A 26,343-nucleotide genomic window follows, 5' to 3' on the forward strand; every position below is an offset into this window, starting at 1 on the left:
GGTTATAGATATAATATAGCTGGCGGCGGGGTACGGGAGCGGCGGTTTAGGGGTTAATAACTTTATTAGGTTGCGGCGGGGTACGGGAGCGGCGGTTTAGGGGTTAATAGCTTTTTTATTGTTAGGATAGTGAGGGGGGATAGCGGATAGAGGGTTAGACAGTGCGGGCTATGTTAGGGAGGCGTGTTAGACTTGTCGGGCTATGTTAGGGAGGCGTTTTAGACAGTGCGGGTGTTTTAGACTTTAGTCAGGTTTTATAGGCGCCGGCAGTTTCTAACGTGCCGCAAGTCACTGGCGACGCCAGAAATTTGTACTTACGCAGATTTCTGGACATCGCTGGTTTGTCAGACTTACGGCACGTTAGCATCTGACGGCGACTTATATGGGATAGCTCGAGTTGCGAGCTGAAACTGCGGGCGACGCCGGTTCCCTCGCTTGCGCCGCAAACTGCGATCTATATCGGATCGCGCCCTAAGTATCTACCCTGGTCATCTGTTTCCTTATATATAAGTTCAAGATTTACAGTCTTATGAACAACTATTGCAACTCCCCTCAACTTCTCTGTATAGGATGAAAAAAATACAGTAGGATAGTCAGAGGATCTGTATGGATCCTGATGTGAAGCCAGCCATTGGGTTTCTTGTAGGAATATAACTTGAGCTTTCAGGAATTTCATAGAATTAGTTAGTAGACTTCTCTTAGTGGATGAATTGAGGCCCTTAGCGTTTAGGGTAGCGAAGGTGATAAGGTCAGGGGATTCTTCCATGACTGTTATTCTAATGTGTGTGGGAAATGGGGCAAAGATGGGATAGGAGACAGTGGAGAATATTAGACTTAGGTACTAACGGGGGGAGAGGGGTTCAAAAGCACTTACCCGTCTGGACCGTTTCTAAGTTCTGCTGATTATAGCCGAAATGCAGTTTTATGGTCTACTAGCAGGTTATACTGAGAAAAAAGGAAGAAATTTGTTAGGTACTTATAACAGTATAGGATTGATGATAGTATTGAAAAACCTTTAGAACTTGGTTGAACACAATGCAAATATCAATACGTAAAATATGGAACAGTCAGTTTTCAACACAGGAGTTTGTTATCTATCTATAATAGATGAGGTGGTCTGATTCACCACCAGTGGAAGAGGTTTGCCTAGGAAGAAAACGGCTGACCTCTTTGGTCCCCGTATTAGGGGATAATACAAACAGTATTTATGTTAAGGGGGGGAATGTTACAAACACGTAACTATATAAGTGGATCGACACTTTAAGGGGGGGAAATGAACTGTGTGGTAGAATTTTTGTATCATATGTGTTGTTATGAGGTAATGGGTAGTACACTAATTGCAGGCTTCTTCATATATATAACAGTGGATGTAAGTTCAGGAAATCAGGTGTTTATATCATATGAGCTATAATTCTATAGAATATGTTGATGTAGTCTAGAGCATATACATTATCCCGTTACTGGGATCAGGGGATGATATGGCTGATCAGGGTCTGGCTTTGTTGTATATAACTCCCAAGTAGAGTGAATATAAGCCAGTATGGGGTCAACGGGGTACCAGTGGTGTAACTATTATTATAACAGCCAAAACCCTGCAAAAATAGAGCCCAGCAACGGGACATATCTCGGGTCCCTCCGACCCCAGATCCGGAGGGAGCATGGACAATAAGTGTGTGTCTTCCAACCTAAGTAGATAGCTACCCCTCGAGTCAGGAGCCAAAGGCACCCTCTACAACAGAATAAGGTATACATTCAAAATAATTAAACATTTTACTTCCAGTATTGATATGTTTTACAACATGATACTGTGTACTTGGTTAGTTCTTAGTATCAAGTAGATGGCCTCTGAGGTGAGGGATTCCATTCAGGGGCCCCAGGTTGGAGTTTAGAGGCTGAGGGATTTTTTGCCGATAGTTCCGTAGAGGGAGTAATCCCCCATTCTTTGAGCAGTCTGAACCCCTCTTGTGCGGCAATGATAGTGTGGGTATCCTCGTTTCTTGTGACTATTAACTTGGTGGGATAACCCCTGCGATATCTAATGTTCTCTGCTCTCAGGGTTTGGTTAATGGATCTGAATGTCCGTCTTCTTTGGAGAGTATAGCTGGAGATGTCCGGGTAGATAGCAACTTGTTGAAATTTAGCTGGAAGTTGTTGTTTGTTATCCAGCTCTCTAAGTATGCCTTCTTTGTGGGTGAAGAAGTGAAACATAGCCAATACATCTCTAGGCACATTCCTTGGTCTTGCCACTCAATGTACTCTGTCTAGAATAAGACCAGGAGGATCCAAGGAAGGTAGGAGATGTTTACAAAGTTCCAGTATATAGGCTTCCAGCTCTGCAGGGCTAATGTCTTCTGAGATCCCACGAAATCTCAGATTATTTCACCTGGATCTGTCCTCCATATCTGCCAGTTTCAGTTCCAGGTCTGAAATTTGTGTAGAGAGATTCTGGGAGTAAGATAGGAGGTTTGCATGGTCTATAGCTTAGTGCTCATGTTTACGTTTGAGGGTTTCAGTGCGCTCACCCAGAGCAGCTATATCTCTGCGTAATTCAGCCATGGAGCCCTTAATCTCCTTGGTCAGGGTGTCCTGTAATATATTCATGCGTCTGGTCAAAACCTCAACAATATAGGTTATCTCCCGTGGGTGATTGAGAGTCCATACTGCTTTCTGAGTAACTCAGGTCCAGCTCCTGATTTGACTCTCTGGTTGATTGACCCTTTGAAGAGGAATGATCTTTGAAATTATCTGCTACTGTTTTTTTAAGAGGTTGGGTTAGTTTTGATTTTCGCCTAGCAGATTGAGACATAATATAGAGACAGGACCGTTGAGGCAAATGGCAGAGGATAAAGTAAAACAAAGACTTATAGTAACCTCTCAGTGTAAGAACACATGTAAACACAAAAATATTGGTAAGGTAGAACAAAGTCCCCCTGGTGTTGATCTTAGTCTAGCCACTCATGGTTGATAGTGACATCCTTAGTGGAATATTGGCACAAGCAGGTGGATGTACTCCAGCGGGGTATATCAGAAGGAGCTCCTGATTTGTTTCTGGGAGGGTCTTGGCGGATGTTGGGCCTCAAATATCTGAAAGGGCATGTGTGGTAATCAATAAGGTTGTTTGTATTAAAGGTGCCAAGCCCTTAATACTGTAAATTATAGGCCTTTCCCCCGTTTTGCAGTCCAATAGCTTATAGGGTTAAGTGGTTAACAGTGCCCCTTATGTGTGTGACTCCCCAGGCCTGTTAGGATCTCTGGAATTAGGCCCATGTAGTGAGGAGTTGAAAGCCAGATACACTATCCCAGGGGAGGATGATAGGTAGAAACCATGTATAACCAGGTCTTCTCCTTTAATTCTCTGTGTGCAGCGTAGTGTATGCATAGGGAGCGGCACTTACTATTGACAGGCCTCAGGGCAGGTTAAGATGGCCGCCGTTCACGCCTTTACACCACTCCTTCCAGGCTCTGGGCCCTGCATCAGGGAAACGTTGATCTGTGGTCCCAGCACAGCGTCCAACTCGGGAGGTTATCAGATGCTGTGGTCGCACAACATGGGGATCGCTGGTGATGTGAGTCAGACTGGGGAGCAGCGTGTTTTCAGCCTATGTCACCAGGATCTAAGCCGGTAAGCACTGCAGGGTAGTTTTCTTGCTGTGAGAGGATCCCCTCTCTAGTAGCAAATAGGTGACGGACCCGGAGCGGAGCCCCCACCCTCCGGTGTCTGATGTAGGAGTCACTTGCCCTGATAATTAGCCGGATGCGATAGACTGTAGCATGCTGCTGGGCGGATATGCTGCTGTATGTTAACAATACAAAGCACCTATAATATCTTTAATTTCCTCTCCATACACCACCGGTCAATAAAAACAGGTGTTGGGGCGTAAGTTAACACTAGTTTGGTGTCCAGTTAAGGCTAATTTTGAAGAAATAAACTACTTTTTAAAGTTAAAAATGCTGGATCTCCTAAAGACTGCGATCGTCTCGGTCAGATGCTGGCTCCACCCCCAGGAAAAAAAAACTTTCATTGGATATAGTCATAAAATCTATATCTTAAAAAAATGTATATTGTTTTATGTCAAAAACAGGCTTGGTATAGTGAAGGTGGACAGGAGTTGATGCTCAAATCATTAAACTTAGTATATTGGTAATAAATGAATACAAGGAGCATAACCATCATACAACTTCTAAAAATGTTATACAACAACAAGTATGGAGAAGATGAAGAGGAGAGATTTGTGTAATAAGGGTGAATTTATTACCCCCATGAATAAATGACCTAGGATATAATATAAGCCTAGCCAATGATATAAAAACAAAATGTATGCTTAACTGATAAATTAATTTCTTTCATGATGGTGAGAGTCCACAAGCGAACACATGTGGGATTAATGTCCAGTCCACTAGGACAACATTACAGAGTTTGGAATTCCTCCCACCTTCCTATGATCCCTCAGTCATACATATGGCCAAGAAAAAGTACAATTTTAGAAAAGTCGGAAAGATAAATCGGGGTAAGTAAAGTGCAAACTGTTACTGCCAACAACTGTTATAAAAAAATTACAGGGTGGGTCTCAGGGACTTTCACCATCATGAAATAAATTAATTTATCAGGTAAGCATATTTTTTTTGTTCACAAGATGGTTAGAGTCCACATGCATTACATGTGGGATCCTATACCGAGCTGTGAAGTCCATGAAATAGGCCGGTCTAACAGTTAAGGCAGTAAAATGTGCTAAACAGACACAGCATCCTGAATAACTTTCCCACCAAAAGCAGCCTCAGAAGAGGCAATGTGTCAAAATGGTAGCATTTGGTAAAAGTATGTTAAGAGGACCAAATGGCTGCCTTACAGATTTGTTCAATGAAAGCTTCATTTCTGAAAGCCCAAGAGGAGGAAGCTGCTCTAGTAGAATGAAAAGTAATTTGCTCTGGGGGAGATTTTCCCACTACCAAGTATGTTTTATGAATTAAAGCTTTCAGCCAAGCAGTTAAGTTAATTGCTGTAGTCTCTGACTAGATATATGAATAAACAAAGAAGAAGAATTTCTAAAATATTTTGTGGCCTGAAGATAAAATTTCAAGGCCCTGACCAAATCCAAGTTGTAAAAACCTCTCACTTTTTGAAGCTGGACAGATGGGACCACAATTTCTTGTTTTTTGTTATCCAAAGATACCACTATAGGAAGGAAAGAATACTTGGTTCTCAAAACCACCTTATCCTGATGAAAAATCAAGTAATGGAATTACACGATAAGAGAGAAAGTTCAGACACTCTCCTGGCAAATGAAATGGCAAAGTTTAAGTTTAAGGTTCCACAGAGCTGAAGCTGGTCTTATATCCTGGCCTAAGCTTGAACAAAGGCTTGAATATCAGAAAGTCTAGAAATATTTTTGTCATATAAGACCAACAAGGCCAAAATCAGACCTTTATATGAACTGGCTGCTAAAACTTTCCGGACCATCTTGCAGAAATTGAAATATACAAGGAATTTAAAAAGAGATAAAAAAGGTTACAAAGGTAATGCTTATTCTCACACCAGGTAAGGAAAGTATTCCATACCTTATTATAAATGCGCCTGGTAAAAGGCTTTTGGGTTTGAATCAAAGTGATCAGGGAAACCCTTTTGAGACAAAACCAGGCATTCAATTGCCATGCTGTCAAATTTAGAGATTGTGGTCTTGATGAAACAAGGGAATTTGAGAGAGACAGTCCTTCCTGAAAAGAAGACACTAAAGCTGGCAGCCATGCCAGAGAAATTAATATAACAAAGGCCCATTCTTGTTTTATCTTGACTCCACAAAATAATGCCTGTTTAATTTGAGGTTTTTTTTTTTATGAACGCTGGGAATAGGGATATGCAAATCGTTTAGGTCTATGGAAGATATCAACTGATCCTCCTGCACTAAGTAATGTTGGATAGTGAAGTTGTTTCTTGTCATTAACTCACTGGGACAACATAACTTTAACTGCACAAATTCATGACTGTCACTACAAAAAGGGACATCTGGTCACCTTAGTTTTGCATATCATTTTTTTGTCACTGGAAAATGCTTCACAATTTTTATGCACTACTATAGATCTGAAATAAAGGAGAACATTTTACACGCATATTTAAATCTAAAACAATTGGACACTACTGGATCTAATATGAGGTCTGATGTGAGCTTACAGCATACTGGGGTTTTATCTGAGGCCTGGTGTTGGCATTTAACCAACAGAAGCTGCAATCTATGGGGTCTTATCTGAATTTCAACATGGGCATATAGCTTACAGGGGTAGCATGGGCAAAGGCTTGATTTGAGGTTTGTTAATGACTCTATCTACTATGTTCTCTTGCTCAATTTATTGTTTTCAATTAAATTTTAAGTGGCTACCTGAAAATATTTCTATCATAATAACAGTTGTTGCATATAGATAATTAAAAAGTCATATATTTTGACATAATTAATTTGTTTTAAAATCTTGAAGTAAGAGATAATGCTTGTTTGATAATCGACCAGGGCTAGGGCTGGGATGTACTGTGTGCCTCGCTTACCCAATATCAGTTTTTGCTCAGACCTCACCAACTGTCATGGAAAAACATAGATAAGACTTGGCAAATCTCCTCATTATCCCTAAGCTGGCAAAGATGCAGTATTAAACTTAGCAAAGAAGAGCTGTAGATTTTGAAGTAACAAATGAGTTCAGATGTTTATTAGTACATATTAGTACATATGAAGATATCCCAGATGTCTAGCATATTTTAGGATTGTCACAATTCTGGATCTCAGTCCCTCTGGCAATTCTTTCTGCCTTATAAATATCCCAATCTGTGGAAGCAAAAATAGAGACTGCCTAGCCATGCCCTCAGACCAACCCCCCTTACCCTTCCCGGGACATGCTCATTTCCCCAGCTGGAACTCTACTTCACTAATTATTAATGTATGCACTAAATACATGTGACACATATATCTCAGCCTATTCTTCCCAGTAACAGATTGAAAATGTTGTGTTTTATGTATATATACAAATATATGTAATAATGTAATTTCTGAATATTGTACTGGCAGATAAAAATAAATAAAGCATCTTTTTTTTTTTACTTGCAATATTTTATTATTCTGGCATACGCAAATAGGCTGATTAAAAATGTAAACATTTCTCCTGTTTTATATTTTCTTTCCAGGAAAAGGATGGAATTCTTTGAGACCGAAGTCTACACTGATTACCTACGGTTTGCTCCTTGTCTCTTACATACTCATCATGGCCCTCTTCATAATTGTCATATCCAAATGTCAGTGGCACAAACGTATTTCTGTTTTTACTTTATATAAAGTTACTTAAAAACAACTTGTAATGCACGTGTGAATACAGTCATGGCCAAAAATATAGGCACCCCTGCATTTCTGTCAGATAATGCACCACTTCGCCCAGAAAATTGTTGCAATTACAAATGTTTAGGATTTTGCATGTTTATTTATTTTGTTTGTATTGGTATGACACAAAAAAGTGGAGAAAAAAAAGCCAAACCTGACACATTCCACACAAAACTCCAAAAATGGACTGGACAAAATTATTGGCATTATTTAATATTTGTAGCACACCCCTTGGAAAAAAATAACTATAATCAATCGCTTCCTGTAACCATCAAAGAGTTTCTTACACCTCTCTACTGGAATTCTCTTCTTTCGCTAACTGCTCCAGGTCTCTCAGATTGAAAGGGTTCCTTTTCCCAACTACTGTTTTGAGATCTCTCCACAGGTGCTCTATGGGCCAATGTTTCCATAAAAATATTATGGGCAAAAAAAGCCTAAAACTTGGGGGGGCAGCAGAATTTTGAGTGCCTAGGGCAGCACAAAAACCTAAATACGCCACTGGATTGAGATCTGGACTCATTGCTGGCCAGTTCAGTACTCTCCAGTGCTTTGTCTTAAACAAGTTCTGGGTGCATTTTGACGGTCTGACAGAGACCCAAGTTTCTGACACTGGGCCCTACATTGCACCTCAGAAATCTTTGGTAGTCTTCAGATTTCATGATGCCATGCACACAGTCAAGACATACAGTGCCTGAAGCAGCAAAGCAACAACAAAACATCAGTGAACCTCTACCATGTTTGACTGTAGGGACTGTATTCTTTTCTTTAAAGCCTTATTTTTTTTTCTGAAAACATTAGAATGATGGGCTTTACCAAAATACTTTAACTTTGTTTCGCCTGTCCACAGCACATTCTCCCAAAAGGATTTTGGTTTCCTCAGGTAAGTTTTGGTAAACTCCAATCTGGCTTTTTTATGTTTCTGTGTCAGCAGTGGAGTCCTTCTGAGCCTCCTACCATAGTGTCCCTTCTCATTCAGATGGCGAGGTATAGTGCATCTGACACATTTGTACCCTGTGCCTGAAGGTCAGCTTGAATTTGTCTGGAAGTTGATTGAGGGTTTTTTTTATCCACCTTTCGAATAATCCTTTGTTTTAATCTTTCTTCTTCAATCAATTTTTCTCTTTCATCCATGTCCAGGGAGATTAACTACAGTGCCATGAGCTGTAAACTTCTTGACAATGCTGTGCACAGTGGACACAGGAACATTAAGATCTCTGGAGATGGACTTGTAACCTTGAGATTGTCCATGCTTTTCCACAATTTTTGTTCTCAGATCCTCAGACAAGCCTTTGCTGCTCTTTCTCTTCTCCATGCTCAGTGTGGCACACAGAGACACACAACAGAAAGGTTGAGTATATTTTTCACCATTTTAACTGGTTGCCAGTGTGATTTCTATATTGTCAGCACCTGTTAATTGATACAGGTGAGTTTAATTACAAATTACAGGAGCATCACAAACTTGGAATGCAATTATTTCTTACAATTTTGAGAAGGTCCCAATAATTTTGTCCAGTCCATTTTTTGAGTTTTGTGTGGAATGTGTCAGATTTGGCTTTTTTCTCTCCACTTTTTTGTGTCATACTAATACAAACACAATAAATAAACATGAAAATGCCTAGACATTTGTAATTGCAACAATTTTCTGGGCGAAGTAGTGCATTATCTGCCAGAAATGCAGGGGTGCCAATATTTTTGGCCATGACTGTATATGAACAAAAGGCCAGCTATTTGGGTTGTATTTACAAGGTACATGCATTAGTAGCTTCATACTGATTTAAAAAAAAGAAACAAGCAGATTAACACCTCACATGGTATTTTAATTTAATGTTCTTCTTCAGATAGATTTAGATAACACATGCAATTTTAAAACATCTTTTTACATTTACTTTTGTTATCTAATTTGCTTTGTCCTCTTGGTATCATTTGTTGAAAAGCATAGCTAGGTAGGCTCAGGAGCAGCAATTCAGCACTGAGTGCTTGTTTCTGATTGGTGGCTGCACTTAAATGTCTCATTCTAATATTTTCATGTGTAAAGTTTGTAGAAGACATTTATTGTCTATAGACCTTTCAGGAGATAAGGTTATGTAAAAATTGAGCAAGCTATACTTGCAAGATGGTTTGAAATGCCACTAGAACAAATATTGAGAATTGAGGAGTAGCAAAAAAACACAGAAAGAGAACATTAGTGAAAGAATAGATAATTATGGAGTTTAACATTAAAAGTACCTTGGATATAGGAAACCTATGTAAACAAGAAACAGCAGAAAAAAAAATCAATAACCCAGTAATAGTGGGAAAGAGAGCCCAGTCCTTTAAAAGTGTGTTCTTGCAGCTGCTTTGAATACAATGGTCTTTTATCAACTGCATGACTGAGTACATTGTCCATTTAAAGGGACACTGTATTCCAAAATGAAATTAGAAATTGGCCACTATTGGTGGTGAGCTCCTGATTGGTTAGTGCAGTTTCAAACTTTGCATTCACCTGAGAGGGAACTGCCAGGTATTGTAGTTTTAAATAAATATTGTTGTTGTTTTTTAAAATATATTTTAAACAATCAAAATTAAATATCTACCAACTTTCTGACTGACAATTTTTTTAAATTTTATTAATATTTTGAAAAAAGATATTGGGGCCTATTTATTGAATGCCTGTCCGACATGATCCGATCAGCAATACGCTCTCCGCATTCAGCATTGCACCAGCAGCTCTTGTGAACTGCTGGTGCAACGGCGCCCCCTGCAGATTTGCGGCCAATTGGCCACTAGCTAGGGGTGTCAATCAACCCAATCGTATTTGATCGGGTTGATTTCACGCAAGTTCTGTCCGCCGCCTCAGAGCAGGCGGACAGGTTATGCAGCAGCGGTCTTTAGACCGCTGCTTCATAACTGGTGTTTCTGGCTAGCCTGAAGGCTCGCCAGAAACACGGGGCATCAAGCTCCATACGGAGCTTGATAAATGGGCCCCATTGTCTTATTATGAATCGTAAAAGTTGCCTAAGAGCATATATCACCTGCAAAGTTTTTTTTTGTTTGTTTTCTAAGCACATATATTGCTTACTATTTTGTTCTTTGGATATTTGTTATTTATCTTAAAGTGAATGTCAATTTAAATAATCGGTGCCCGGTTTTTAATAATCCTATTAAAAACAAGGGCACTTTAATTCATCAAAATATACATTTCACTCGTTTTCTTCAAATACTTACCTTTTAATCTTCACAGCCGCTCCAGCAATTTCCCCGGCCGTTGGAAGCCTCTTCATACATCATAAATGACGAATCCGGCTTCCTCCAACCGCAGCTTCCCCCCTGGGGAAATCTTGGCCTGAGGCAACCCAGTGATTGGAGGAAGCCGGATTTGTCATTTTGGACCCGCGAAGAGCACTTGCGACAGGCGGAGGAAGCACTGCAGCAGCTGTCAGGATTAAAAAGGTAAGTATTTGAAGAAAACGAGTCAAATGTAAATTTTGATGAATTAAAGTGCCCTTGTTTTTAATAGGATTATTAAAAACCGGGCATCGATTTATCTAAATTGAGATACACTTTAATTCAGTTAGCAAAATATGCAATAAGATTGTTAATATGATTGAAATTGTAACTAAAAACACTCCACAATCACATTCCTGATGTTTTAATATGTCAGTAAATTAAATATACACCTAGTAGTAGTTCTTTTCCTTCATACCTCCATTTTTTTTAAATTAATTTGCAGTGGTCCCTCTTATGATCCCACATGTCATAATTTCTATTCCTCAACATTTTAGATTATTACTATTATTGAAATTATGACTTTCCACAAAATGTTTGGCCACTGCTGTTATTTTGTTTTATTTTATATCTTTATTTGCATTTTGGATATTACATAGGTGTAAAGCTATGCTGGTGGCTAATGATCGAGTTTTTCTCCAAATGTTGGCATACCATACAAAATGTCTACAGTATAGACCCTCTAAATAGTTATCTCTTTCTTGAAAACAGGTCAAAAGGACTTGCCACTAGATTGTCTTTAAAGTGAAAGTAAACCCTAGCGTTGTATAAACGCTAGGATTTACTATTGAAACAAATAAAGGGCACTTTCATTCATGAAGTATAAGATACTTCATGTAGAAAGCTGCTTTATTTGTTTCAACCGATTGCCGATTTTAGCTGCTACAGCAGCCCACGGCTAAAAAAATTTTTGGCTAAGAGGGAGACTTGGGATGTCTGATAGTCACTGGCCCGCATATTCCGTCTCTCACTTCCCCTCTGGCTATTCTTCTGACTCCTTCAAGGGACAGTCTACCATAGAATTGTTATTGTTTTAAAAGATAGATAATCCCTTTATTACCCATTCCCCAGTTTTGCATAACCAACAGTTATATTAATATACGTTTTACCTCTGTGATTACCTTGTATCTAGGAACCTTCTTCCAGCCCCCTGATTACATGACTGTGACTGTTTATTATCTATTGTCTTAAATTTAGCATTGTTTTGTGCTAAATCTTAAATAACCCCCTGTGCCTGTACACAGTGTTATCTATATGGCCCACGTGTACTTTCTGTCTCTTTGTGTTGAAAAGAGATTTAAAAAGCATGTGATAAGAGGCAGCCCTCAAAGGCTTAGAAATTAGCATATTAGCCTACCTAGGTTTAGTTTAAACTAAGAATACCAAGAGAAAAAAGCAAATTTGATGATAAAAGTAAATTGGAAAGTTGATTAAAATTAAAAGTCCTATCTGAATAATGAAAGTTTAATTTAGGCTAAACTGTACTTTTAAGTTCTGCACACTTCCCCTATTGCATACTTTGCCCCCCTCATCACTCTGATTGACCTCTTTACTTCCCCTTATGACTCCCTCTGTTCCCCTAAACCACCCTCTGGCTTCCAGTACCCTCCTTGTTATTCCTGTCACTTATTCTGCTTTAACTCCCATAGAGCACCCAAGCTGCTTTGTCATATTTATCAGGTATTTGTCAAAAAGATTGGAATCCAGGCATTAGTTTTTAAAAAGACATGAAACCCATCTTACTTCTATTATTTAATTTAATTAATTTAATTTGTTCTCAATGTATCCTTTGTTGAAAAGTATACCTAGGTAGGCTCAGAAGAAGCAATGCACTACTGGGAGCTAGCTGCTGATCACTCTATATGATTCATGAAAGAAAAATGTTGGGTTTCACATCACTTTAAGGTGCCATTCAAATTAATGTAAAAAAGGTGATTTCTTTTCTTTATATTTTAGAGTCTATTCATGAAAAGGAGTTATTTTTATGAATATATATATAATATATAAGTCTTAGGCCACCATTAGATTTGTTGTTTTAGCAATGGTATAATGACCATATATAATTATTTCTCAGTCTCTTTATTAGAATTCAACTAGCTTCTATAGTCTAAAATGGCAAGTATTTAGTGTGACTCCCCTTACACTTGAGCAATAGCAGGAACCTGGCTCTTGTAAACCTAAATGGAATGGAACCCTAATTAATGTCATTACTAACACCTGTATTTGTTCTAGTATTTCATGTCAAAATTACTGCTGTGAAAAAGGTATATTACACCAGGTTTGTGCAAGACATGCTTGAGCATTACATACATACTGTATGTGGTATGAGTTTAATTCATTGGAAGCTTGCTAATAAGACCAATTTTCAATCACATCATTCCATTCAAAATGCCAAAGATCACAGAATTTGACAGACATATAATGATACTTTTGCATCAGCAAGGTCACTCTCAAAGGGAAATTTTAATTTGAAGAATCAGAAGAGGTCAAGAACAAAAAAGGACTGGAAAGCCAAGAAAACATTCCAAATCTGATGAGAAGTTTCTCATAGTTTCTTTTTTGGGAGACCGGAAGAAGTCCAGCAAGGACCTGGCTCAGCATTTGGCAGCTTCATTGTGATCCCAAGTTGACGCTTCTACAGTCCGATGAAGCTTGATCAGGAATGTTTTTTGTGGAAGGGTAGCAGCCAAGAAACCACTTTTTTCGAAGGGAAACAAAGATAAAAGGCTAAGATACGCTAAATCTTGCAAGGATTGCAATGAAGATCAGTGGAAAAAAGTATTATGGAGTGACAAATACAAGTTTGAAATTTTTGGCTCCAATCGTCAACAATATGTGAGAAAAAGAGTAAGAGAGATATAGAAGAATGAGTGCTTGCAGCCTTCAGTGAAACAAAGGGTCAGTTCTGTTTTGGGGCTGCATTTCTGCCAGTGGTGTTGGTGATATTGATGGGATCATGAATGCTGAAAAGTACAGACAGGTTTAAATTAATCATGCCATTTCTTCTGGAAAGCGGCTGATTGGGAATGGTTTTACTTTTTCAGCATGATAACAATACCATGCCCACTGCTAATGCAGAGAAATAATATTTGGAGAGAAAAACAGCTGATAAAACACTGAATGTCATGGGCTGACCTCCACAGGGTCCAGACCTGAATATTATAGAGGCAGTACAGGATCACCTGGAAAGTGAAAGAAATAAAAGACAACCTAAATCTAAAGTAGAGCTCTGGGAAGTGATGAAAGAAGCCTGCTTTAATATACCAGAAGATTACTTACAGAAAACTTCAGGACAGTCTCCCCAAGATGTGCTTATTGGGAAGGGAGGTCACATTAAATACTGACTTTTGCCTGAAAAATCCATTTTGTTCTGAAAATTGTGTTATTTTATATTTTATGTACATAATTCCTGTATTTTCTGTTTGTATCCTAATAAAGAGACAAAAAAATAAATATGGATGCTAAAACAACAAATTTAATGGTGTAGACAAGTGGTTGTTCCACTGGCTTGTGAGTATCCGTGCTGCTATCGGTGACTGAAAGAAATCAAGATATTTTCTCTCACCTCTGTTCGTCTCATCCGTCTTACCCCTCCCGTTGAATCTCTCCGCTCTGTCCCTCCGCTCTGTGGCGGTTGCGGGATTCTTCCGTTGGCGTCTGACGTCACTCCCTCGTGACCGATCCTAACCAATGGGGGGGCAGACTCGGCGAACAGTCGTCCAGGCAACTATCAGTTTGCACCGGTCTTGGCAGCAGAAACCACTTGTCTACATTACACAGTCTCTTCAGGTTCACAGGCTGAGAGTCCGGATATTCGACAGTTAATCACACTAGAACGGCAAGTACCTTACTCTTATCATTGAAGGTTGCTCTATATATATGTGTGACATAATTTGTACAACGCAAGTGTAAAGTTAAATGAGCTCCATAAACATACAAATGTATACATACGTTAGTGTTACAAAGTGACAAAGTGACAGCTGACAGCTTTATTCATTCTGTTGTTGCACTATAAAAGTTGACAATAAAATAAGTGTATTCAACAGCTACAATTATGGATGACAGATTAGCTACGTGCAGTAACTTTTACTCCCTGACAAGTCTAGAAGACATTGAGAGACATAGACCAGCACTCAAAGACATTTTTAATCCTGAGACCCAGACCAAAGATATTTCAGATGTATTTTTACTAATGGAAAAGACACTTACAAAAGAATACCAGATTTGGTGGGATAAAAGATCTTTAGAGAAATACATAGATATGAAAATGGTACCAAGGGGTCTCAGGATCAGGAAGTATCCCTCTTTTCATGTAACAGAAGAATGGTTTATAAGTGAATGGAATGAGATTCTAAGTGAATGTTCTATCAGGTTGATGAATGTAATAATAAAGTACAAAGATCAGAAATTAGAGGAAACCAGGAAATTCATTAAAAACATTCAGAAAGACCTCAACAGATTCACTGATCATGAACAATATGAACAATTAGATTCTATGCTGAGGATCACGATAGATGACCTGAAAAAAGAGGTGGATAAATTGAAATATCGCAAATACTTGAGGGATACTGAGGACTACACTAACAATAGGGTATACCAGTGGAACTCACAGAACCCTAGGAGAATGAGGCAGTCAAGGAAGAATAACAAAAAGAGAGGGACTGTAACAGGAGCAAAGGGACAAACATTGGAGCAAGGAAAGAGACAAGTGACTTTCGTTGACACTGATTCGAGTGAAGATAATGATTTAAGAGACTTTGTTGATTATGCCATAAGTGGGGGTTCCTCTGAAGAAGAGGGACCCCAACATACATTTAATGAGAGTCCAGCTCCAAATACATCTTTTGGCAGTGATAGTACCCCTCATCAATCTACATATAGTAATATCTCCACAGGGGTAGTGGGTATTTTAAAGAACAGAGGTAGAGGAGGTAATAGAGTAAATAAATATTCACTACCAGCAGATGCACCATCTATGTCCAATCCATCTTCTTCAGAATCTCAGGTTTTTCAGGAGGTAGAGGACAGAGGACGAGGTGGAGGGACAGTAGGAGGAAGGGGAAGAGGAAAAGGCAAAGATCAACAGGCCAAGCAGGAGCACTATTCTCTAAGGAAAGGCAAACAAAACAAATACAAAATATGAGAGTCATTAATTTAACAAGTCTAGAATTGAGCTCTGAAGAAATGAAAGTTCTAGAACTAGGCTTAAACTTTGTTCCTGCTACTGACTTTAAGGTATTTGATACACTCTTGGATGTCAACAGGTTTGTACGAAAGTTAACCATTAAGAAATTCTATCATAGTGAAGAAATCCAAGAGTGTACGGATACATTAGAGACAGAGAAAAGAGAGGTGTCCAATGACTGTTTCCTCTACAAAGATACTGTAGATTTCCTAACATTGAGCCATCTGGAAAGAGAGAGTATGGGGGCTATTTCTGGTAAAGGTAGCCATACAGGATTTAAGAATAAATCCAAATTTTACCCCATCCATTTCAGAGGGGAAGTGTTGGAAAGCTTCCATAGGAGGGTAGAGGAAGATCTGGTCAAATTAAAAGCAGACTGCAGTTCCCAAAGGCATAATCTCACACATGCCGAACAGAAAGGCCTGAGGAGCCTAAAAGATAGGAAAGGCATAGTGATAAAAAATGCCGATAAGGGAGGCACAATAGTGGTCATGGAGGAATCCATATACATACAGGAGGATAATAGACAATTAAGTGATGAAGAGGTATATAAGAGATTGCCGTATGATCCGACTAACAGGTTCCAGAAGGAGCTGAAGGATCTACTTGATGATGGAATGGAGGAGGGCCTGCTGGACTTGTGCACCTTTGAGTACTTATATGTGAAGGAACCAGTAACACCTATTTTCCATCACTTACCAAAGGTGCACAAGTCCATCAAGGACGTTCGGGGGAGACCGATCGTGTCCGGGATCAGATCTCTCTTCGAGAATCTGTCAAATTGGGTAGAATCTCTGTTACAACCACTAGTGTGGAAACTGCCAACTTTCCTCCGTGACACGAAACATCTATTGAATATTGTGGAAGAAGTCACTTGGTTACCTGAGTATTGTTGGCTAACAGTAGATGTGGTGGGATTATACTCCGCCATACCACACGATAAAGGTTTGCAGGCCGTGCAACACCTTTTGGACTATCTGAGTGATTATACGCAGGAGCTAAAGGACTACATTTTGCGAGTCATTGAATTCCTGCTAACTCACAATTTTTTTAGCTTCAATGGACAGTTCTATCTGCAGAGGAGTGGGACAGCGATGGGAGCCAAATTTGCACCAGCCTATGCGAATTTGTTCATGGGCTGGTGGGAGCTGTCCCACATCTTTGTAGATGGTAATCCTTATGGGGAGCAGATAGTAGGATATAAACGCTATATAGATGACCTGCTGTTCATATGGATGGGCAGCGGGGAATCTAGCGAAAAGTTTGTGTCATACCTTAACAGCAATGAAGTGGGCCTGTCCTTCACTTCTTGTTTTGATAAAAATCAGGTGGACTACATGGATATAACATTAATTGGTGATGTCATTGCCAGTGAGGTTAAAACTAAACTTTATACAAAGCCCATCTCAGCTAACTCTCTAATCCATGCAAGGAGTAGCCATCCACACCATTTGCATTATGGTGTGGCAAAAGGTCAACTAATCAGAGCAAAACGTAATTGTACAGAAGACTCTGATTATGTGACCGAAAGTACAAAATTGGTTCAGAAACTGAGAGAGAGGGGCTATCCGGAGGGCCCAATAAATAAAGCTTTGAAGGAAGTCAATGGCATACCGAGAGGTATGCTGTTAAAGCCCAAACCCCCCAAACAAAAAGATAAAAGTGAAATCACATTTGTAACAACTTACACCAGTCAGTTTAATGAAATCTGCAATATTATCAAAAAGAATTTGCGGATACTGAGATGTGATGATGTACTGAAAAATGTGTTTGATAGGGGGTGTAGATTTGTCTCAAGAAGGAATGTCACAATTGGCAACATGATATCACCCAGTATGTTGAAAAAACCTGAGAAGGAAAGTAGCTGGCTAAGCTGTAAAGGGCACTATAGATGTGGCACAGGGAGTTGCACGGCTTGTAAATATACAACAGTCAGTAAGGTATTTCAATCCTCAAAGACGCATAAAGTTTATGAATGTCAAAAGTGTACAAACTGTAGAACCGAATATGCAGTGTATTTGGTGACATGCCAGCAGTGCAGATTACAGTACGTTGGGTGCACCTCTAGGGAGGTACGAGCGAGAATTAGGGAGCACCTCAACGACATTGATAAAGAGAGGACCCCTACTGGAGTGGCTAAACATTTTTAAGTGTACATCAGGGAGATGTTAGTGCCCTTAAATGGACCGTAATAGATGTGATAGACAAACAACCCAGAGGAGGTAATAGGACAAATGAATTGTTCCGTAGAGAGGCATACTGGATTTTCACCTTAAGTACACGCAGACCAGCAGGTCTCAATATTAAAGATGATGTAATAAATTTCTGGCAATAATCATATTGGACATGGAGACAGGTGCATACCTGACTACAGTATATTAACTATCATAAGTTAAACACTGATATATATACTCCGATATGTGGTGGGTTGCTTCTGGTTCCATGACCAATTAAAACTAAAACATGAATAATTTTGTACGAGAACATGATGTCCATTCACACTCAAGAAAATCCTTACCTAATATAAGTGTTAACAAGCACTCTAACAATTGCTAATATTCGGGACAAAACTGTGAGTAGGCATTGAGTAACCAAATTAAATTTGCACAAACAAATAAATGTGCAGCTCAATAAATAGAGTGGTTTCTATAGCCTAATATTGCTTTATGCAGCTTTCTGGATGCAAGAGGCATCAGATCAAAATGAGTGCAAAGAGTTAACATACAGCTGAGATATTCAGCTGTTGATTAGATGAGACCGGGAAGGGGAATGTGTCAAGAGGTGTGTTGGTGGAGACTTATAGTAACCAATGATAGACAAGCAGGAGGGAGGAGAATGGAAATTCATAGTAGTAGGCAACCAATGAGATTGTGAGGGGGCATTTAAAGCCCCACAGGAAGATTGAGCAAATGTAGTCTATGAATAAGGCATAAGAGCCGAAACGCGTCAGTTGGCCTAATTCTGTGATGATTCATTCCATTTAAAGTTTGCTGCACGTTAGCAATAAGGATTTTATTGATTGAATAAAGCTTTCACATTTTTACCCAAGCGGCAACTCTTGTATATTTTTGAAAATCTAATGGTGACCTAAGACTTTTGCACAGTACTGTATATATATAATCCATATATAGTGTTCTATAGTTACTTGTTGAAACAGGTCTGCAATCATTACATTTTAAAAAACACAATTTATTTTAATGTGACACTTTAATGTAATCCCCCTTCCTCAGACAAACCTTTGTGCAACAAACTATTCATCCTTATAAGGGCAAAACCCCTCCCTCAATTTCTAAAATCAGCCAATAGTAGTTGCAATGGCAACCCCTTATTTACATAGGTGCACACTATTATCAATAAAAACATACAAATGGTGTATAAAGAAATCTCACATATGATGATATTGTTATTAAACATGTAGTCAGGAGGCCACAAAAAAACTGTTACTAACAACAATTACCACATGCCTTAATATTGAATAGAAATATGTACTACTTCACCTGTGTCATGCTAGATCAATATACTCTGGTTTATTTATTACCACTTGTCAGTAACACAAGGCTGCAAAATTGCATAGCTCTGTGTCAGATCCACAGCGATGAGTACCTCTGTCTCACTGATATATGTTTTATAGCCCCTTGTGATCACAGCCCACCGCCACAACTTTTCCATGGCTGACACTGGAGTCAGGGGCCGTGTCCTAGTAACCAGGCATCATGGGGTGGCAGGAAGTTTACAAACTAAATGGAAAATTGTTAACCCAAAGACGAATACCAGCCATAAAGAATACATATAATATACACAGTGCTATAATAGTCTAAGCACCCTGCTATAAAAATTATTATATACTAAATATTGCACACGTCATCCTGCATAAGTGCCTTGCAGACACATTGTATTATGTCAGTTTTGCCAAAGACATATGGATATATATTATAGACACAATCATGTAATCTGTTACATAGTACATATAACAGACAAAAACAAAGTATATAAGCATATATTGCAATGCTCAGTAAGCGTGATCTATGCTAAATAATGAAGATTATGATAACCTTGGTGACTGTATAGTCACAATTTTATTAAAGACAGGAGGCAAAAATTTTGCTTAAATCTCCAACAGTAAATACAGAAAAGAAAACAGTGCAACAGCCCCTAACCAATGGGGGCTCAGCTTCCAACATATTAGTCAATCTCTCCCACTTCCTCTTTCTTTACGCAATCCTCAAGCAGGAACACGGTAAACTGAACTTGAAACGTCAACCTGAGGAAGGTCAAAGCAGTGTGAGATACAGGCCTAAAATGAAACCTATGAAAGAGTACATCTGAAGACCAATCGGCTGCAGCAAGGAGTAAGAACATCCCTTAATAAAGGCAAGAAACTCTAAGTGAATGTGTCCCAAAGGAGGAGGGTATCAAGGCTTGAGACATGACCCAACAAACCCAACGTGCAATAGTAGGAGAGGAGATAGGATGGAAGGAAGGAAGGAATGGACATAAGGGATAAGATGCTGCCCTGAGGAGGAGGCACGCAGATTTACTGTGCACAAAGCAAATTCCTTGAGAAAGTATGCTACACAGAGCTGAGTTTCCTCATCTAAATAAGGGTAAGAAATAGCTGAAGAAAAGATTTTTGTACCTCTATTAATTTGTAAATTGAATCCCCAAAGAGGAGAGAATGAAACCATCAAAGTCTTGAGTCTGAACATCTGAAACCCTATGGAAGGAGAGGAGGTAGAAAAGAGTGGCCAGTTTAGCAGATAGCTGTTTGAGGGACAACGGGGCATTAGAAGCAAGGACTTAAAGAGGGTGAAAACCAGGGATACGTCCCAAAGGCATTGGTATTTAGCTGAAGGGGGACCTGAAGTCTGATACTCCGTAGAGGATTCTTACCCAGAGGGAAGCAGAGTGAAAAATAGGTTAATAGTTCAGTAGGCTTTGCGCAGCTTACATAAGTGGACAAGGAAAACACTATAGGAGAGGCTAAAAAGGGATTGGCACATTCTTCAAGACACCAGCAAAGCCAGATAGACCAGGCACCCCTGAAATTTTCCAGGCTAACAGTTGGAGGTTGTTACTCAAAATTAGGGAATAGGGAGCCCAGCTGGTGTCCTGGAGAAGAGAATGGAATGTCTGAATCAGGAGGGGAGATTGAACAGACAGTTCTAATAAGGCTGGAAACCAAGCCTGAGCTGGCCAGAACGGAGTAACTATGACCAGTTGGACGTAAAGTCTGTGGACTTGTAGAATTCTGGGGATCATGGAGAACAGGGGAAGGCGTACGCTACTGATTGAGACCAGGGCAGAAGGAACGCATTCTTGGTCTGTGCTCCTGGGTCTGGGAGCTAAGTAAAGTAGTTGGGGAGGCCCTTGCAAGTTTTCTGCCACCACTGAAATGTTGTGGTCGTAGCAGAATTGGTAAAACTGTTATATTAAACGGGGTCAGTGACCTAGCTTGTTGATATATTGAACCGCTGAAATGTTATCCATATGAAGAAGGATGCAGCAGTTCACTAAGGAGTCTGTGAAGGACAGTATGGCAAAGGAAATGAGTTCCAAACAGCTTATGTGGAGTGAGGATTCCACTGGGGTCCATCTCCCCCCGGTGGAATAGAAATTGAAAGAAGTTTCCAATCTGGCATTTGAGTCTATGACATAGTCTGGGTGAGTGTCGAAGATTGCCCTGCCATTCCCTGCCTCCATATTGTGGAGCTACCACAAGATCTTCTGCTTGACCTCTGGGTAAAGGGAAATTAGCTGAGAAAATGAAGGATTGTAATGCAAATGAGAGTTTGAGTCTCTGCATGGCTCGATAGTAGAGGGGGCCTGAAAAAACAGCCTGGAGAGAGGATGATAATAGACAAATGATCCTGGCTAGTTGGAGTACCTGAATGTGGGAGTTTTTGAGAGTGGTCCACAGTTCTTTGCAAAACGTGTTGAGTTTGGAGGTCAAGGTGGCTAAGACCATATCTACAGAGAAGACCAGAAACCCTTAAGTTTATAATATAGCATGAGCTCCCATCTTTTTTATTCACTAGAAACATGTTGCTTAAAAAGCATGGGTGAGTGGCTCTCTCTATGGCCCCTTTATGTAGATTTTGGGTAAGCTCTGAATGTATGAGAGCCTGCATGTGTCTGCATTGGCGGGGGGGGGGGATAAATGGGATTGTGAGAAGAGGGCTAGACTGGGTATTGGACAAGGTCTGTCTGAAAGCTCCATACTGTATGAAGCACCCAGTTGCTTCCCAAGCCCTAGAATAGAGAGCAAGTCTGCCCGCTAGCCTTTGTGGGGAAACAAACTAAAATAAATTAGGACTCACCTTGTTCAGTTCTTGATGGTTGGGGCAGTGTTTGGTGTTGTGCACCTCTGGCTCTAAACGCTCTGCTTTAAAACGGGAACAGTGGCCTGATATGTAGGACAGAGTAGGTTTGATGTAAGGAGCCTCAATATGCTGCACTTGTGATCATGTGACTGCTCAGTTACTTTCTCAAGATTCTGGTGACCTGTAGTTCTCTTCAGTCCTCGTTTCGTCTATCAGTGGCATTGTGCATGGAAGTAATTGGTCTCATGGTGGCAACCATGGACATTACTCCATTTGCTCACTTCTATCTGAGGCCTCTACAGTTATGTATGCTCAGTCAATGGAACGGAGACCACTCGGATCTCTCTCAGAGGATAGTTTTAAACTCTCAGACAAGGATTTCTCTGTCCTGGTGGATCTTCCAGGACCATTTGTCTCAGTGCACTTGTTTCCTGAGACCTTCTTGGGAGATTGTGACCATGGAGGCCAGTCTGTTAGGCTGGGTAGCAGTTTGGTGGTCCTTAAGAGCTCAGGGAATCTGGACTCAGGAGGAGTCTGCCCTCCCTATAAATGTCCTAGAATTGAAAGCAATTTTCAATGCACTAACAGCTTGGCCTCAACTGAGTTTAGTCCGGTTTATCAGATTTCAATAGGACAACATCACTTTGGTGGCTTATATCAACCACCAAGGAGGAACGCAGAGCTTATTAGCTATGAAAGAGGTGTCTCACATTCTTCAGTGGGCAGAGTCTCACAATTGTCATCTCTCTGCCATTCATATCCCAGGGGTCGACAACTGGGAAGCAGATTATCTAAGCAGGCAGATGTTTCACCCAGGGCAATGGGCTCCCCATCCGGAAGTATTCTCGATGTTAACCCATAAGTGGGTAGTTCCGGAGCTGGATCTGATGGCATCTCGTCTAAACGCCAAGCTTCCAAAGTACGGAGCAAGATCAAGAGATCCTCAAGCAGCTCTGGTAGACGCCCTGGCAGTGCCATGGGATTTTGGTCTAATTTATCTGTTCCCTCCGGTTGCCCTCCTTCCTCAGAGATAGCCTGTATCAAACAGGAGCTCAGGGATAGCCTGTATCAAACAGGAGCAGGCTTTGGTGATTCTAATAGATCCAGCGTGGCCTCGCAGAACTTGGTTTGCAGACCTAGTAAAGATGTTTTCATTTCCCCCCGTGCAAATTGCCTCTGAGGAAGGATCTTCTACTTCAGGGTCCCTTCCTCTATCCGAAATTAGTCTCTCTGAAGCTGACTGCTTGGAGATTGAACGCTTAGTCTTGTCCAGACAAGGTTTTTCTGTGAAGGTTATTGAGACTATAATTCAGGATCACAAGATTTATTATAAGGTATGGTGTAAATACCTTCATTGGTGCGGATCAAGGGGTTTTTCTTGGAGTCAGGTGAGAATTACCCATATTCTGTCCTTTCTACAGGAGGGTCTGGAGAAAGGTTTATCAGTCAGTACCCTAAAGGGTCAGATTTTGGCTCTGTCGATTCTTTTACAGAAGCATCTGACAATTTTGCCAGATGTTCAATATTTTTTCCAGGCTTTGGTTGGGATCAGGCCTGTGTTTAGGTCAATTGCTCCTCCTTGGAGTCTTAATCTTGTTCTCATTGTTCTGCAGCAGCCTCCATTTGAGCCTATGCATTCTGTTGATATTGAGTTATTGTCCTGGAAGGTTTTGTTTCTGCTGGCAATTTCCTCTGCCCGTAGAGTTTCGGAGCTTTCAGCTCTACAGTGTGAACCTCCTTATCTTATTTTTCATGCGGATAAGGCGGTCCTCCGTAATAAATTAGGAATCCTACCTAAGGTGGTTTAGGAACGCAATATTAATTAAGAACTTGTTGTTCCTTCATTTTGTCCTAATTCTTCCTCTCAGAAGGAATGGTTGTTGCACAATCTGGATGTTGTGCGTGCTCTAAAGCTCTATTTGCAGGCGATGAAAGATTTTCGTCAATCTTCTGCTCTTTTTGTTGTATTTTCTGGTAAGCAGAAGGGTCAAAAGGCCACTTCTTCTACTCTCTCCTTTTGGCTGAGAAGTGTTATTCAATTGGCTTATGAGACAGCTCGACAGCAGCCTCCAGAAAAAAATTACGGCTCACTCTTGGACCTTTAAAAATGATGCTTCTATGGAACAGATTTGCAAGGCGGATACTTGGTCATCATTGCATACTTTTTCTAAATTTTCCAAATTTGATGATTTTGTCTCAGCTGAGGCTTCTTTTGGGAGGAAAGTTCTTCAAGCGGTGGTGCCTTCTGTTTAGGCTCACCTTTCTTGTGTATCTCTCCCTTCAATTCCGTGGACTCTAGCTTGGTTATTGGTTACCACTAGTAAAAGATTGGATTTGTGGACTCTCCATGCCATTGGAAAGAAAATATAATTTATGCGTACCTGATAAAAAAAATTATTTCCTGGCATGGAGAGTCCACTACCCGCCCTTATTTTTATCTTAAAGTGAAGGTAAAGTTTTTGCAGCCATCAATCATATTTATATTCCTTTCAATAACTTAAATCAAGTCGCTGGCTTTTTTAAAACATTTTTTTTTATTGATTTATGTAATTTTATATATATATTTGTCTTACGGTTCCCTTCCGATGTTCCTCCCATTCACTATTTCCTGGTTTCGGATACTATGACGTATAGAGCGGTCCCACCCGCTCTATACGTATCTATTCAGCTCGTGCACATCGAGCCTCGATAAACCGCGCATGCGCACCATTTTTCTGCTGCGGTCAAAACTATGCCTACAATAACTAGTTGATAATGCGCATGCGCGAAACGTGAACGCGTGCTTGGGAACTGCGATGTAAAAAATGTTACGCATGCGCATGTTGAAACATACCAGGATGACGTAAATTGACGGCCGCCTAACGGCCAAAGAATCAATTGGATGGATGAACAACGTGATCGTTGTTTATAAAAAAAAAAACATTTACGGGTTGATTTTCAGATAGCCGAGTTGATGAAAATAATATAGGATATCGAAGGTAATATAAAGATTTAGAGGTTTTGATGAATGAAAGTGATATTTATTTGGGTTGATATGTTAAATTATTTAGAATAGAACCTTTTTGTTTATCTTCACTTTAAGAAGGCTTTTTGTCATTTTCTAAAGCTCAGGCACCTCTATACCTTTTTTGTCTTCTTCTCTTTCCATGTTTCCTCTGCTGAATGACTGGGGATTGTGGGAAGTGGGAGGATACTTGAAGCTTTGCTGGGGTGTTCTTTGCCTCCACCTGGTGGAATTATATTTTCCCAAGTGGCTTATCTCCTTTTAACATTGTATGCAAGTTCCAAACCCTGTCCAAACTAATATTTAAATATATAGATATACTGTATATATATAAAAAAATCATCCTATATAGAATTTCACAAAATCCCCTATTCACCTATTTTTGCACTCACCCAGTTCTCTAATTTATTTTGTTTCTTAGGGCTCGATTTACCAAAGCTGAGGCGGACAGGGGCGTATATACGCGTCCCTGTACACCTCAGCTCGCCTCTGGAGGGGCGAATTTACCCGGAGGAAATTACCATTGCACACGAGCGCTATCTTGTGCTCGCGTGCAATCCCGCCCCCTGCACGGGCACAGCCAATCACGCGTGGGCAGGAGCTGTCAATCTCCTCGGTCGGACTAGACCGCGGAGATTGAATTTCGCCACCTTAGAGGTGGTGAAGAGGTTAGGAAAGCAGCGGTCTTATGACCGCTGCTTGTTAAATATGGCGAGCAGGTTCTTGTGAGAACTTGCAGCTGTAGGGGCTTTGATAAATCGAGCCCTTAAAGTGATGGTTAAACTCTCCCCTTTATAAAAACAGATTTGGAATGTTAGTGATATTTTAGATGGAGCTTAATTCATCAGTTGTAATTAAGATGTGCTATAACTTACTTTTTAATATAGATCTGAAATTCAATTTCCCAGCGTTTCACTGCCCACTTCAAAAGTCAAATTTTCTTTGCGTTAAAGGATTGAACTGTTCTCCAATCAGTGCTCTCTCCATATGGCACTTTCGTTGTAGCTAGAGCACTAATGAACCGTTAGCTTACAGAAAAATCTATTTTGAAGTGGGCGGTGGAGCACGGGGTATTTCAATTTCATATTTATATTAAAAAGTAAGTTATAGCGCAACTTATTTATATCTGATAAATTAAAATCCATCTAAAATATCACTAACATTCCGAATCTGTTTTTATAAATGGGAGAGTTTACCATTACTTTAACATTTTTTTTT

At 40.0% G+C, this 26,343-nt stretch overlaps 1 protein-coding gene across 2 annotated transcripts in view; it reads left to right on the top strand.

Moving 5' to 3' along the window:
* LOC128663537 (hepatic lectin) overlaps positions 1-26,343 on the top strand; it is a 95,748-nt gene that overhangs the window by 26,379 nt on the left and 43,026 nt on the right. The window contains exon 2 of one of the 2 annotated variants that reach the window (XM_053717910.1): positions 7,163-7,270. In XM_053717910.1, the coding sequence (XP_053573885.1) occupies positions 7,163-7,270 (108 nt within the window). The remainder of the gene's footprint in view (positions 1-7,162; positions 7,271-26,343) is intronic. The other variant, XM_053717911.1, reaches the window with a different exon arrangement.

The sequence above is a fragment of the Bombina bombina genome, chromosome 6, assembly GCF_027579735.1.
Source record: "Bombina bombina isolate aBomBom1 chromosome 6, aBomBom1.pri, whole genome shotgun sequence".
Classification (NCBI taxonomy): domain Eukaryota; kingdom Metazoa; phylum Chordata; class Amphibia; order Anura; family Bombinatoridae; genus Bombina; species Bombina bombina.